General features: G+C 51.6%; 1 protein-coding gene across 3 annotated transcripts in view; it reads left to right on the top strand.

Moving 5' to 3' along the window:
* The window catches only part of DLG3 (discs large MAGUK scaffold protein 3), a 181051-nt gene that overhangs the window by 15759 nt on the left and 149670 nt on the right, over positions 1–15622 (top strand). For all 3 annotated transcript variants that reach the window (XM_075008117.1, XM_075008115.1, XM_075008114.1), the window contains exons 3-4: positions 763–911; positions 5467–5625. In XM_075008117.1, the coding sequence (XP_074864218.1) occupies positions 763–911; positions 5467–5625 (308 nt within the window). The remainder of the gene's footprint in view (positions 1–762; positions 912–5466; positions 5626–15622) is intronic.

Below are 15622 nucleotides of genomic sequence, written 5' to 3'. Positions count from 1 at the left end.
CAGTTCCAAGATTTTTTTGAGATCTGTGTGCAGCTTTGTAGATGTGTGTGTGTCATGGATTTGTACAGAGACAGCAAGATATTTTCTCTCTTATTCTCTATCCTTTTTTAATCATTTCTAACAGTCTGTTTGCTTTTTTGACTGCTGCTGTGCGTTGAGTGGATGTTTTCAGAGACCTATCCACAGTGACTCCAGGATCTCTCTCTTGAGGGGTAATAGGTAAACTAGTTTTGTGTGTATAGTTGGGATTATTTTTTTCCAATGTTCATTATTTTGCATTTATCAACATTAAAGTTTATTTGCCATTTTGTTGCTCGGTCACCTGGTTTTGTAAGATCCTTTTGAAGGTCTTCACAGTCTGCTTTGGTGTTAACTGTCTCACCATCTGCAAATTTTGCCACCTCACTGTTTACCCCTTTCTAGCTTGAATAGGATTGGTCCCAGTACAGAGCCTTGGAGGGACATCACTAGCGCCCTCTCTCTATTCTCAAAACCGACTGTTTATTGACTGCCACTTTGTTTCTTGTCTTTTAACCAGTTATCAGTCCCTGTGAGGACCATCCCTCTTATCTCACCGCACCTCTCTTTACATAAGAGCCTTTGGTGAGGAACTTTGTCAAAGGCTTTCTGAAAATCTAAGTACCATTATATCCACTGGATTCCCCTTGTCCACATACTTGTTGACCCCCTCAGAGAACTCTAGCAAATAAGTACGGCGTGATTTCCCATTACTGAGACCATGTTTCTCACACTGTTTTGCAGATATTCAGGAGTTCTATAAGCTGAGCTTACTTTCTGCCCACCTACACCATGAGACTCCAGAGCCAGCCCCCTGCACAGCTGAGAGCCAGCATGGTGGAGGAGAGCTGGGCTCTCCTGATAGCCTTGGAGACCCCCAGTGTACTCAGGAGGTGAGAAGGTTGACTTTCCCTTTCTGTGCAATGCTGCATAAAAAGCCAGACTCTCTCCACTTTGTCCAGCCTCCATTCCCTAGATACAAATTGAGTGAGGAAAGAAGATCCCCTAGGCAAGCTAACAAATCTGTAACTGTGCAGCAAATGGGCTTGTCTCACCCAGACGGGTAGATGAGCTGTTTTCAACACAGACACAGGGGTAGCTGATTCTGAAACTTATTCTGTTCAATGTACGTTCTGAAACCATCCTCATCACCATGGCGTCTGAGCACTTTCCAGTAATGCATCAACCCTGTGACTAGCATCTGTTGTGTGTGGCTTGTTCTTTCTCCTATCCACTCCTTGCACATGACTTGGAAGATTTGGGATGGTGGGAGTTCATTCCCCCGTCTCACGTCTCCTGCAGGGATGACGTTTATCCTGATGGGAGAAAGTTCCATTTTGGCCAGAGTGCAGTTGTGGACAACAGGCCTCATCTGGGTTCATCAGGCAGTCTTTAAATTCACTGCTGGGCCATGGCCACTGAGTACATTGAGACCTTTGAACTCAATTCTGTATGCCCTGAGGAGTGAGCATAGGGAGCAGAGGATATGTGTGATGTGCTCATGGTAGCAGATGTCTTGGAGGACACATGCTGTGACATTCTGTACTAGTTTGACTTTGTCAAGGGTTGATGCCCTTGGCCCAATGTATTGCATTGCTGTCACCCAGACTAGAGGTGACCACGGTGTGTCTAACAGAGGTCAGGTGGATATTCACCAGGATGGAATGGAACCACCTAGGCAGCTGGTAGAAGGTAGAAAGCATTGCTTGCAGATGCTGCTAGGAGAGTATAGCTTCAGTACGGATTCAAATAATACCCCAACCTATAGATTTAATTGACCAATTGTGGGGCAAACCTTAACTCCACCATGAAGCCTCTAGGGCTTTCCATGCCAGTCCCAAGCCTGGATGAAGGAGAAGGGTTAGTCAGATGAGCATTGATGTGCTGATCATGAAACAGCAATACAAATGAAATCTCATGCCAGTACGACTAACTGATAAAAGATGCCAGCAGTGAAAGAGATACTGCACCAATCTGTACAAAGCACAGTTGAACCAAGTGTCTCAGAGAAACTGATCAAAGAACTGAAAGAGATATCTCCGCCATGCATTGAGAGCAAGAAAGATATTTTGAAGGAGGAAGTAGAAAGAGCAGTGAAATAACTAAAGAACAGCAAGAGCCCTGGAAATGATAAGATCACATGAGAGACGATCAAATATGGTGGAGAAATCAGGAAATACACTGACTATGTAATCTAGCATGGAAAAGAAGGGAAGACATGTAAGAAATGGACAAGATCCGTGCTAGTGACAATACACAAGAAAGAAAGTGCATTAGAGTGCAAGAACTACAGAACAATTGTCCTAACAAGTCAGACCAGTATGGAGTAGAGACAACTATGGGGCTGAAAGAAGTGACATATCTAAATAAAATGCACTTGTGAGGAATAGATAGCAGTGCACAGGAACCTGTAGCGGACACAAAATTGCTCTGACTCTGTGTGGTACTTTCCAAATCAGTGTTTCTCATCATTTTCAGGATGGCAGCCACTTATTTTAAGCAGAGCATATACCAATGCTAACAAAACTAAGCCTAAATCATTCATTTTTGTATGTGTTTCAAGTGAGTGAGGAAGAACATGTAATCTTGAAACATAAGGGTGTGCAAAAATTAAAAAAGTCAGTATCTCACATACTCCCCCTCCCCAATTACCTTGTGTGACATCTCTGAGGGCTGGGACTAACCCAGCAAATGATGGATTTTTTTGTTTTGAGGGCAGAACTGAAAAATCTGGGAGGAAAATGTTTTGGTTCTAACCAGAACTGATTTTTTTTTTTTGCCCAAGCAGACCTTTCCTCTGGCACAAAATAGTTTGGGTGAAAAAATTTCAGGTGTGTTTCACCTGTTTTGTTTTGTTTTTTTAAATTAACTAAAATTTCAAATGAAACACTGATTCGAAACAGGAAGTTGTCCAACTTCATTTTGTAAAAACAGGGGGTTTTTTTCAGATATTTTAAAGTCCAAAACTATTGACTGAATTCTACCTGAGGTCATGAATCATTTTGGTGCCCTGAAAAATGCACTTTCCAGCAAATTTGCCATTCTCTGAAAAAAATATTGCGCAGGTCCAGTTGTGACCCAGTGATTGAGAAGCGCTCTCCAGAGAACCGCTAACTCTTAGCAGTCCGACACACGGTCAGCCGCCGTACGGTGGTTCACGCCCAGCTGCTGACAGGCCGCAATCAATGTGTGGCGCGGAGGAGCTTCGATAATCGCTGCAGGCAAGTGGAAACAAGTGGGAATCCAGAGCCAGGCCCAGAACGGAAGAGAGAGGAAAGTTTACAGTTGCCTTTTAGTTGGCAGCAAATGTTTGCTGCAGTGGGGAGACCGTGCGGCTTATTACATGCTGGACCCCACTGAGCTGGACTTCCTCTGTGAGGCAGGAGTCTGACACATTCTAGCTTCAATGCTAGTAGGGAAGGGGCAGCTTCAAGGGCCCCTTTTAATTAGCTGTCTTTTGTGCGGGTGTTAGTGCCAGCGAATGGGGCTCTTTTCAAGTTGCCCTATGTTTGGGCCTCCCCGGCTCGGAATTTTCTCCCATCCTGCTTTGCTGCCCATTTTCCAAAAGACTAAATTTCTCCTGCCTTGTTTGTTTCCTCAAAACGTACATTTGTTTTACTTGCGAAGTGCTCATGGAAGCAGAGTTAAGTGCAGGCAGACAAAACCCACTAGCGGCTCCTGCCCAGCTTGTTGGGAGAGTGGGGAGATTTCCTATGGCACCTCCCTCGGCCCCCAAAGGAACACTGCTTCCATGGAGCCTGCGCCCACTGCTCTGCACTGAAGCCTCCACGGGCACGGGGTGGAGCTCACGGGATGGAATATGGCCTCCCAAGGGCCCTTCCTGCCCTGCTTTTCGGAGTCTATGGATGCAGAAGGTCGTCCATCTGTCCTGGAGGAGAGTGAATGTTTAACCTGTTCCACATGTGGCCACCAGGGGCAGAAAGGCACCGTTCTCATCTGCAAAGCTTCCTGGCCAAGAAGCTGGCGCGTTTTCCTGGAGAGGGAGACGCTGGGATGCCGGCAGGCTGGGCCTGCCCTGGGTTATGGCCTCAGGCTGGGACAGTGTGTGGGACGCTCATTCCATCCCACGCTTCCCAGGGTCGTTCTCCCTGGGAAGGAGGTAGGAGTCTTGTCTCTCACTGCTTGTGCAAACAGCACCTCGCACAATAGAATGGCGAGAACACGAGGCAGAGAGTAGTAATCTCTGCCCTGCCCGTCAGGAGCCCTGGGAGTGATCACCAGCCAGGTGGCTGTCCCCCCAGACTGGCTAGGGGTGTGGCAGCGTGGAGCAGCCAGTCAGCTGCCTTTCTTCACTTGCTAATAGACACTTAAGCTTCACTGTTGCCTGTACGCTCTTGCCTCACTCTCTCCTCCGCGCAGGGGAGCAGGGGTCTCTCTCGCTGGTGGAGACAGGCTGTGCTTCCTGGCCTCCCTTTCCCAAGAGCAAGCGCCGGTACTTGTGTGAGCTGTGCTTCTGGACTCCACTCCACGCCTCCCTGTTCCCCCCTCTGTGCAGACAGCTTTCTCTTCGGTGTGCAGAGCCAGCTTTGCTGAGTGCCTGGCCAGCACAGCAGACAGAGGGTGGCTGAACATACTCCAGGAGACCTAGGGGTTTTGTTAGGGACACAAAGGTCTCACTGGTGAGGTGTGTGGCAGAGATCCTGAGTGAGTCCTTAGCAATCCTAGTGTGTCACTGAACTCAGCAGCTCAGCCCCTTCTTTGCTTTTCTCAGGGGCTTAGGGCTGTTTCTGGCACTCCCTCAGATGGGCAGTTTCTCTCTGTCAGAGCCCATGCCACTCTGCCTAACATCATTCCAGCTCAGGGCAACAGTAACCTGGCTCTTCGAGCACTGGACTGTCAGCGCAGGGGGTGTGGCTTTGTCATTGTTCTCTAGTAAGACAATGACACCAGGGGGAGGTGTCTGAAACTGCACTGTGCCAAAGCAACAAGCGTCTCATCTGGGCACTGCACCGAACTGCAGTCCCTCAGCCGGAAGGGTACTCGTTTGCTGCACACTACCCAATCAATCCAGCAGGGGGCAAGAGTGCCCCGACTTCAGCCAGCCTGGGAACAGGAGAGGCCTGGAGAGGTTCTGTTACCTTCTTAGAGATTTACATGCCTGTAAGGGACCACGGATAGTCTCACCAGCAGCCCAGGGTGTAGAGGGAAGAGGGGACATGGCCCCTTCTAGGAGCCTCGCCTTCAGCGTGGCCGTGGGATTAATGCAGCCCCATGCCTGGTTCCTCCCTACCATGTGATAACACCATGGACAAGGAAGAGGCACTTCTGCCTTCCAGGGTCCCTCAGCCGAGAAGAAGCATTCCGGCCCTCTCTGTGTGTGAAGCCCCTCTCCTGGTGAGCTCTGGGCTCCTCCACAGCCAACCTCTGGTCTGTCTCCTGCTTTCCTTTGCATTTATTGCCTGTGTCCCACGTTGTGTTTCATTGCAGGACGCTCCTCTGGCAACTGAGCAGAGACTGGCTCAAGGGGCTGAGGGCCGCAGCATGCTAAGGCAGCAGCCACAGCTGGTGAGAGTGACTGAGGGCAGGCTGGAGTCCCCAGCCAGGGTCTGCAGCCTGATGGTCTGTGCCCAGAGCACTCTACCCAAGGTGAGTCTCCAGGGAGCATCCGGCCTGTGGTGCTTAGGGACTTTTACCAGAGGTGTGTAAGTGGGGAGCCATGGGCTGGAGGCCTTTAACCAGGCCGGTAGAGTGAAAACAGTTACACAAAAAGCATAGACACCTTCTAAGGAACAGGGGAGCTTGGCCTTCAAGCTACTGCCCTTTTCTGCTGGTTAGGACTGTGCAGACAGAGCAGAGCCACAGCCCAGGAGTGTGCAGAAATCCAGTTCTCTGCATCCAGAGCCCCTTCTAAACAGACACAAACACCCAGCTCTAATAACTGGGGCTGGATAGATGTCTGTTCCTACGGGCAGCTTGCCTTCCCCTGCTGGTCACTGGGGCAGCACATCTGTTTCTTGTGTGCAGTCTAGTGGGCACAAGGGGAAGAATAACATGACGATGAGAGGCATGAGGGGGTGCTGGTGTCCCTGGCACCACACTTCTTTTCCTGTTGACTTGTTGTTTGTAGACTCTCACGGGGAAGTGATGCTGACTCCAGATTTTTATTGGGAAAACTAAGACTTCTGTTTCTGTTGTGTGATTCAGCTGAGCCTAGGTCCACTCCTAGGTCCCTAGTGACTTCTGCTCTCAAAGGCAACCTCCCAGGAGTCCCTCAAGAGCTGGTAGTGTTGCATTTAGTGCTGTTACAGTGTCTTCATCGCAGAACATGTACAGGCTGGGAAAGCACTTCCATTCTTGCATCCCTTAAATTGAGCATCTGATGAAGTGAGTCTGTGCTCACGAAAGCTCATGCTCAAAACTTTTCTGTCAGTCTATAAGGTGCCACAGGACCCTTTGTTGCTGTTACAGATCCAGACTAACACGGCCACCCCTCCGATCCTTTAAATTGAATTATCCTCAGGGCTGAGAGTGATGCTTTGGCAAAGTTTGGTACGTTTCTGTGTGGGGGTTTTTGGAGGCATTTGAGAATGAGGTGGAACAAGTATAAGACATGTAGCATATCCCTTTTCTTGTGCTCAATTAGCAGCAAGGTTGCATTAAAAAGTCCAGCCTTGTGTGGTGTTAAACTTCTGTGACGTAGAGACATATGATGTAGAAAAACGAAGCTGAAAATCCTACCCCACATGCACGTAAAGTTTCAGTTTTCCACTAAACTTTAAAAATGGTGAAGTCCACAGTTTGGTCACCAAATGTTTGACTCTTGCATTTTTCATAGCTCTGCACTGCTAGGAGTCACACTACACACGGAGTACATGGTTTGGTTTGGTTTTCTCTCTCGCTAGCCTAATACAAGTGATGAGGTAGCCTAGTGTCAGGTGCTAATCGGAGAAGACATGCCTTCGCCCAGGGATTAGAGTGAGTGGGGAGAGTCGAGCTGGTCAAAACTGGAGAAACAAAAGAGCCCAATGACCCAAGCAGCTAGTCTGCATGTGTGCATCAGCTGGTGGCTGCTATTCCCTTCACGTTGTGCTGTTGTAACTGCAGCGGTTTCCAACCAGCATTCCACTTAAAACTATGTGCAGACGAGCCTCTTGACATGTGTCTGCCTTCACGAGTTAATTGCAGTGGTCTTGTAGCTATGGTGATCTGTTAGAGAGACGAGGTGGATGAGCTAATAGCTTTTATTGGACCAGCTTCTGTTGGTGAGCGAGGCAAGATTTCGGGATCCGAAGAAGAGCTCTGTAAGCTCAAGGCTTGTGGGCGCTGCCTTGTCTCTCTTCAAAAGTTCACAGAAGGGTAAAGGGGGAGTGTGATGGTCCAAGTGCCTCTGTGTGGGCAGCTTGTTAGCTTATAACCTACCCCGTGTGATCTCCTAGCCTCAGGGTACCTCAGGAGTGGCTGCTTTACAAACATCCAGGCGGGCGGGGCAGTAGATCACATGTGTGGACCGTTGTGTCCTGGGGAAGACTGAGGGAGCCAATATGTGGATCTGAGGAAGGAAGAGACAGTAACAGAAATCCAGTTCAGCATCTGCCCCTCCCAGGGAATTTAGTCTCCGTTCGCTTTGTAGCAGGGTCGGCAACCTGCAGCTCTGGATCTGCATGCAGCTCTTTTAGGAGCCACTTGCAGCTTTGGACACTGCCGCTGCTGACTCCTCTGGCAGCTCCCTGCCCCTGCCCCTGCCCCTGCCGGAGCTGCTCAGCTGCGCTGAGGACGAAGAGGAGCAGGGGAGGATCTCCTGTGAGCACAGCTTCCTTCCTGGTGGGGCCAGAACCTCCTCCTGGGCAGCGCCACATCCCCCAGCTCTCCCTCACTCCACAGCAGCCATCAGAGCCTGGAGCTGTGTTCAGCGGTACAAGGTCAGCTCCCCCAGGACCCAGCCCAGCTCTCCACCCAGCCCTGGGACCTGGTGAGTCCAGCGCCAGTGCTGCTGGGTGGGGAGTGGCAGGGAAAGTTGCAGGCACTTTCTGACCCGAGAAGTTTTGGGGGAACCCAGAGTGGGGGGAGGGAGGGAGAGTGGGGGACCCAAAGCACGTGTCGGGGGAGAACAGAGGGTGGGCAATGGGCAGGTTGGGGCAGGGCGGCTGAGGCGGGTTAAACCTGGGGATGGGGGTGGGTGGGATGGGAGGTTAAGTTTGGGTATAGGGGGCGGGTTTGGGGGCTGAGGTGGGTAAAGCGTGAGGATGTGGGTAACTTAACTTTTTAACCAGTACAAATCATTGTGTGCACTGCTCTTAAACCAGGGGTTGCAAAAAGTACAGCTTGACGTTGTTTATTAAGGATCATCTCGTATCCACGTGCATGGAGGCTCTGAAAGTATTGATTTTTGTAACGGAATCTGAAAAACTGGCTCCTCTAGCTATTTTGGTTGCAGACCCCTGCTCTATACAGGCACAGAATCTTCTTGTAGTCTTCACTATAGACAGAGCTGAAAACAGCAAAGGAAAACATGCAGGCTTCACTAGGAAACCTGCCCATCCTGAGAGCTGGAGTCAACCATGAATCTCCTGGTCTCTCTAATTTAGCTGAGTCAAGTCTAGAGAGGATGGCAGAGATTTTCAGAGGGTCCAGACCAAGCTAGAGAATGGGTAAGCCTGTGGTAGATGGCGTTCATTGGTGATAAATACAAAGCACTGCACATTGGAGGGGAATTTTGTAACTATTACACCTTACTGGAGTCTAAGTTAACCGTGTCCACTGAGGATATGGGCCTGGGTGTGACTGTGGACCTCCTAGTGAAGGTCTCTGCAGTGTGGAGCCGTGGTGAGAGGAAGCAAACAAGATGCCAGGATGCTGAAGGAGTAATGAGGAAAATATTAGAAGGCCTTTATATCAGCCAATGGTGCGGCCTCACCTAGATCTCGGTGTGCATCGCAAAAGGACTCTGCCAAACTCGAGGGGAAGTCAGAGCAGGGAGTGACAAGGAGCCTAGAAAAACTCTGGTGTGGGGAGAGATGGAAGAGCTGGGCCTGTACCTAGCGGGGATATGTAAGAGGGGACAGGGTACAAGTATCTGAAATGACTGGTCTGGAGAAAACAGACTGGGAGCTTCCAGTCTGCCCGTCTCATAGCAAAGAACAGGGGACACTCAGTGAAATGTGAAGGTGGCGAATTGAGAATGGGTTAGAGGGAATAACTTTTCACAGACTGGTAATTAAAGAGTGGCACTCACTGTCAGAGGGTGCCATTGAGGCCAAGAACGTAACAGGACTCAGAAAGCACTGACCTTTGATACAGCTCACCAGCACATCCGCAGTTGTCGTACTCAATACTGGCCCATTGTGGAAGGGCTGTTACCCCTCACAGGTCCGGGTGCAGGCCAGTCCCTGCTCTTAGGGATTAGGAGGTGTAAGGTGTGAGTCAGATCATTTCGTAGCTGTCGTTGTGGCTGTCTTGCATGTGCCGCTGCCGCACTGGGTGCTGGTCACTGTCAGGGTGCTTTCCTAGAAAGACCTAGGGTGGGACCCAAAATGGCTGTTACGAAGTTCTCTCCCCTGGGGTTGAAAACTGGGTGCCAGCAGAGGCAGCACCAAACTGTCTCCAACATCTGTAACAAAATGGTAGCAAGACCCCTGTGTGTGTGTGTGCACGCGCACGCGTGCAGGAGCAAGAGAGAGAGACAGGGGAGGGTGGGAGGTGTTGGGGGGAATAAGGGGAACTGTGTGTGTCAGCAGCTGGTTGTTCCTCTGGTGCAGGTCTGTCCTGGGAGTCCTCTAGTGTGTAAGTCCTCAGCAAAGCCGGCTGCTGTCGGGGATTCTCACATGCAGTGTGCTTGCAAGGGTCAGTCTGGTTTACACTCGATTGCGGAGACTTAGCTGGGCACTTCAGCAGGAATGGTAACACACATGCCCTGGGGCAGTGGATACGTAGGGTAGCATAGCCTAATTCCTGCAGCGTCTGGAGCAGCACAGTAACTGGGGCACTGGTGTGGGGAGGAGTGCGGGAACTGGCTCTAGGCTGGAGCCCTTCAGGACAGGAATGTGGTGTTGCTATCTGTAAAGGCCCTCTTGAGCCCGAGCAAGAGCAGAACTTCTGCAGGGCATGTTGGAGAGGCTCCGTGTCGGCTCCGCTGGTGCTTGGGTGACACTGCAGCACGCGGGAGGACTGGGCAATGCTGTAGGTTTTGTCTACTCCCCACCCCAGTCATGCAGTCCTGGTGTTCTGAACTTCTCTTTTCGCATCCCCCCTTTTGCATCCTCTAGCCACTGTCCTGTTCTGGTTCCTCTTGCCCCTCCCCACCAGTCCTGCAGCACTTTGCCTTCTGAGTCTGTTGGCCATGAATGACCCGGTGTAATCTCTGCAGATGGCTTGTGAACGGCACACCTCTGGCAGGGGATGAGATGTAGGCTAAGGAGCCTGCAAAGAGGAGAGCAGCAGATCCCACCAGATCTTCTGGCAATTGACTGTTTCGCTCTTGTTTTTCTTGGGTTTAAAATACTAATTAGATGAAGAAACCTTTGGTGGGCAAAGTCCTGCCAGCCTGCAGACTGATGAGGAATCCCTTTGAGATCCACAGCTTGCAAGGCCAGAAGGGACCAGTCGTCTGGTCTCATGCTGGCGTGAGCTGCAGAATTTCACCCAGGGCTTCCTGCATGAAGCCTGTAGTGTCTGGTTGAGCTAGAGCAGGTCCTTCAAAACAGAGAGTCCACCTCAATTTAAACTCTGCGCCCACAGCCTCCCTCCAGTGGTTACTTACCTTACTGTTAAACATGTGGGTGCCTAACGTCCAGTCTGTCTAGCTTCAGCTCCTGCCCTGGGACCTGATTCTGCCTTTGTTGGTGAGAATAAAGAACCTGCAACTCCCAGAACTCTTGTCCCCAGGTAGATATTTATAGACTCGGGCCAAGTCCTTTCTTAACTCTTCCTCTGTTGAACTAAGCGGATTGAGCGTCTGTAGTCTCTCACTCCATGGCAGGTGTTCCAGCCCCCAAGTCCTTCCTGGTCCCTATTTCTGCCTTTTGCCGTTTCCCATGTTGTTTTGAAATGTAGAGCCCTGAACTGGGCACACTGGACACTAATGGTCACTCCACCGCCATAGGCAGGATGATTCCCACTCCCCGCTGTTAGCAATATTCCCTTGCTTAGGTGTCTGAGGCTCACGTTAGTTCTTTTAGTCACCTCAGTGCAAGCGGGGTTCCTGGTCAGGTCATTCCCTACTACGCCCCAAGTCCTCATCAGGGTCAGTGCTTTCCAGGCTAACCTGTGGCCCTTCTCAGTAGAAAAGACCCCCCAGGATGGGCATTGGAATGGGACTGGTAACATAGGAGTCTGGGTTACATTTACATGTTGCTTTTCAGTGGCCATTCCTGCAGCGGCTGAAGGCCTGAATCAACCTGAGGATATTTGCCACAGGCAATATAGGCTTTCCAAACGCGCAGCCCCACGCCATTGTTCCTCTATCCTACGCTCCAGGACCTGCCTGTGGGATGGTGGAATTCAGTGTGCCTGGGGTACGGGGGGGCCTGCCGATAAAGGGCCAAGCTCTGATGTGAAATATCTTGTTCCACCTGTACCTCTGGCAACTGCAGACGGTAGCTGACTGCGAAGCAGGGACCCTGAGGTGAAAATCTGCACCTGCTTTGGGCTGGTTGTGGATGATTCTTGCATTCCCAGTGCCTGAGCCAGGCTGCCGCCCCCTCTGCTGCAGAGGTGGAAGGGGCAGGAGATCAAGGGAACTGCTCCTGTTAGTAAGAGAGCAGAGGAGTGATGAGTCACTCCAGCTGGAGCTCAGTCTGCCAGGGCCTGGGCAGCAGGAGGACGAGGGAGTGAAATTTGCCCTGGGGACAGAGCTGGTCGGGAGGCGTACAGGGGGTGGAGATGCTGAGAGCTGCCTCTCCATCAAGTGAGACCCCGCTGGGATACCAGACTCCAGGGTCTGTTGCTGGGAGGGGGAAGTCTGGGAGGTAGATGATTGGTGTCCTCTGCCCCAAAACAAGGAGGCCACTCAGAGTCACTGTGGCTTCGAAAGGAGATGCAAGGGACTAGCTGCAGCCACCTGAGGGGAGCAGCATGCCCTGAGTGCAGTTCTGTGTGCCCCGGTGACCCTTTCGCAGCGCGCTGCTTGTAGCCTGCCACAGGTGCAGGCTGAGGCCAGGAGCCAGTGCCCCTCTTGCCTGGCTGAGCTGCCACCGGTGGAGGCTTCTCACCACAGCAGGGGTGGCTGTGGATTCCCAGGTGACCAGTAATGGGAACCCGGTGCAGAGGACTGAGGCGTAGAGATGGCACGTGGGCCCTGCCAGGTGAGAAATGACCAGCTTTGCCCCATGCCCCATCAGAGCCTTGTCATGTGCCAGCCCCAGCAGTAACTCCCCTGTGTGAGGGTGTCTGTGACCATCCAGCCCAGCCAGTGTGGAAAGGGGCTGGTGAGGAGCTGCCACTGTCTCGGGATGAGGAGACATGACCCCACGGGGTCTCTGCCGCCCAGGCAGAAACGAGCCGTGTAGAACAGGCTGCTGTGAAGAAAATGGAGGTGCTGTTGCCTTCTGTGCTCAGCCATACCCTGTCTTACCCAGCAAAGAGAACACTGAGGTTATCTGTACAAAAATGGATGTTGATGGATGGAAAAAGGAGCAACCACTCTGTCAGGGGCTGGATTAGCTCCTTGGGAGTCAAGTGGCTCCCCAGAGCGAGGCAGAGCTGTGTGTGACTGTCAGAAGCGGGGGCCTTGCTTGCCAGTGACAGAACTGTCTGAAGGTGGCTAGTGTGGTGTAAGGCAGAGAGCACGGTGCTTCGAAGCAGAGACCACAGCCAGCTCGGCTCCCCGTGCCCAGCAGAGAGCAGAGTGCAGGCAGCCGTGGAGGTAAACTACATGGAACAGTAACGCTGCTGAGCAGATGCTCAGCACCACCACGTAAGTGGTGGCCTCCCCGCCGGCATGCATTTCTGCTTGCTGCATGACTCTGAAATGGCTGAGCCCTCCCCTCTGTCCACCTGTCCGTACGCTCCCATCCTCCCCCTGCAGTCCTCTGCTCCAAGCGTGCATAGTGAGCTCTTGGCTCCAGCCATTGCAGACCGTTTAATTGCCTAGGTCTGTGCGGTTACCATGCTCGCACTGCCCTTAGCATGAGCAGCAGCTGTTGTACCAGGGGGACAGGGAGAGACTATTCCAGAGAGCACATCTCTTGCCTGCTCCAAAATGGTACGGTTTTGTCAGCCTGCCTAGTCTGGGTGGGGCGCCTGGAACATCTGCTGATCTCTATATGCAGCCTATAAATAGGGAACATCCTGGTGTGGAGATCCTGCCTTATTGACAGTATGTGGGCGAGCCAGGGCATTGCTGAACACATCACAGACCCAGGAGTTACACAGTCACTAGCTGTGGGCCCAGCAGGGATGGATAATGGCAGGCACAGTTTCCCCTGTGTCAGCAGAGCTGAGGTCAGACTGTCCCCTTTCAGCACTGGGCTGGCCAGTGTTTTTACTGGGTGCAAATCAGTGGGGGTATTGCTGGAAAAGCAAGCTGTGTCCTAAGAAATGAGTGCTGAGTGACGCAGCTGTGTATCCCTTCCCCGGCCCCGGGCGAGCAGGCCCTGGCTGTGGTGCGTTACAGGATTCGCTCCAGTGCATGTGTCTGTGCGAGCACAAGGCAGGGGGCACGCTGATGGCCTCAGGAATCGGGGAAAGCTCCTTCCCATAGATGAGAACCTGCCTCTGCCTGTTTCTTCCCGACTGTGATGAGGAAATAGAAAAGAGCTGCTACTGAAGCAAACCCCGGCACGCAGAGCTGCCCTGGAGCAGAGCCTTCGTGCCTCACATCTCTTGGCTCCAGGAGTGCATTTAAAGGGAATTTAAAACAGGAAGCTGGCCCGTGCGGCAGTGCTGGTGACTTGGATGCCACCAGCGGGGGCAGCTGTTCCATAACGTTTGCTCTGAACTCGCCGCTCCTGTGAGGAGATGCGGGGGAGGGAGGGAACAGGAATCCCCATTTTCTGGTCCCCTGGAACAAAACTGAGAAGGAACTAGCAGGTGAGCATGAAGCAGCTGATAGCTAATCAAACAAGGGCAGGATCTCCAACGTGGATGTTTCCTGTTGCATCTGGGATTTTAATATCTGTAAATAAAGTCTTTTACTACAAAAATGGTGCTGATACATGTAAAGGTCCAGTCAGGCTGCTGGAAAAGAATAGAAAGCCCACAATGGCTCACTGTGTGGCTATGTTGAACAAGCCTCTTTGTTCCTGCATTTCTTCTCTTATCAAAGGATGGCTCCTGCAGTTGGCCATGCTGAAGCTGTGATTGCAGAATTAACTTCCTGCTGCCTTATTGGGAGCTGTCAGCTGATCTGTACCACACCCTCCCTGTGACATCAAAATGTCTAGGAATTGCTAATAATGCAGAGAGGTAAAGAGCGGGCCGCCCAGCACACCCGTGCAGAGCAAAGTCCTCCGTGTTCCCCCTTCTCAGTTTTAGAACTGCCAAGGAGCTGAGCAGGAAGGGGAGGAAAGCTGAGACCTGCGGCCCAGGGGCTGCTGGTCCTGGCTCTTGCTGGGGTCAAGCAGCTTTCAGCTGCTGAGATTTAAAAGTTCTTCAGCAGTTTTGTGTTTTTCAGTGGAGAGCAGGAAAGCCTAAGCCAGAGCATTTGGGTTTTCAAGACGCAGTTTGTCTTTGGTGCATGCTCCTATCTATCTCACTTTATTCAGACTGCTTCATATAACAGTTGAGACCCAGGGTTTGCTGGGTAATCTACCTATGTCCAGCGGATGTTAGCAGGGACCTCAGCAAGGAATGTGTCAATGTGAACTGTCACCTCCAGGGGCATTTTAGGGTTGACTGACTCCAGTTTTACCAGAGGCTGTCAGTATTCCTACATCAGCTCAGTAATCCCAGTTTAACATATGGCTTCAGAAGAGTAGAAGTCAGTAGATCTATCTATCTATCTATCCCCTCCCACCCCTCTGTCTGTCTGTCTGTCTGTCACCACAGCATCTGAATATCATGCATGTAAAATCAGGTGTTGCATTTCCAAGTAAACAACTCGTCCTGAGGAAGTGTTATTTGTTCTTTCTTTGGTTATTTGGTTGGTTGATTTGTGTGTTAGCATCACAGCTAATTTAGCTTGTTTGGGGGTTTGTTTTATTTTGTGGTAGGGGAGACAGGTAGAGGTGGTATGTCAGCATGAGGGGCAGTACCAGGAGGGAATGTCCGGGGAGGGGCCGGGTGCCTTTTAGTGTAAGGGGTGGCAGTGTCAGTGTTAGGGCCATGAGGAGGGGGTCAGTGTGTGCATGTGGCTCCCATGGCAATGGAAAGGCCTGTTCAAAGTGGCAGACTTCTCAGCAGTTACTGAAGACAGCTGGACTCTGGATTCACCCCCTCTCCTCTGGAAGGTCCATCCACAGCCACATCCCCTGGGCCCAGAATGTTGTGTCCAGCTCTCTGGTGCTCCATGCTGAGGTCTGGGGCCTGCCCTGTCCCCAAGCAGCACAGGTACTGGGGAACTCAGCAGTCCAAGTTCACTCTTTAATGTAGCTGGGCATTAATCCAGTAAGTGCTCTGAAGATTAGGACCCCGGAGGACTCGGGGTGGAGGCAGGGCCTGGGTGACAGGCTAGGTGTTTTCACGAAGCTGGGGAGGCGGCCGGCAGGCA

This window comes from Carettochelys insculpta, chromosome 13 (genome assembly GCF_033958435.1).
Source record: "Carettochelys insculpta isolate YL-2023 chromosome 13, ASM3395843v1, whole genome shotgun sequence".
In the NCBI taxonomy this organism is placed as follows: Eukaryota; Metazoa; Chordata; order Testudines; family Carettochelyidae; genus Carettochelys; species Carettochelys insculpta.
This window is presented reverse-complemented; position numbering and strand designations above follow the sequence as displayed.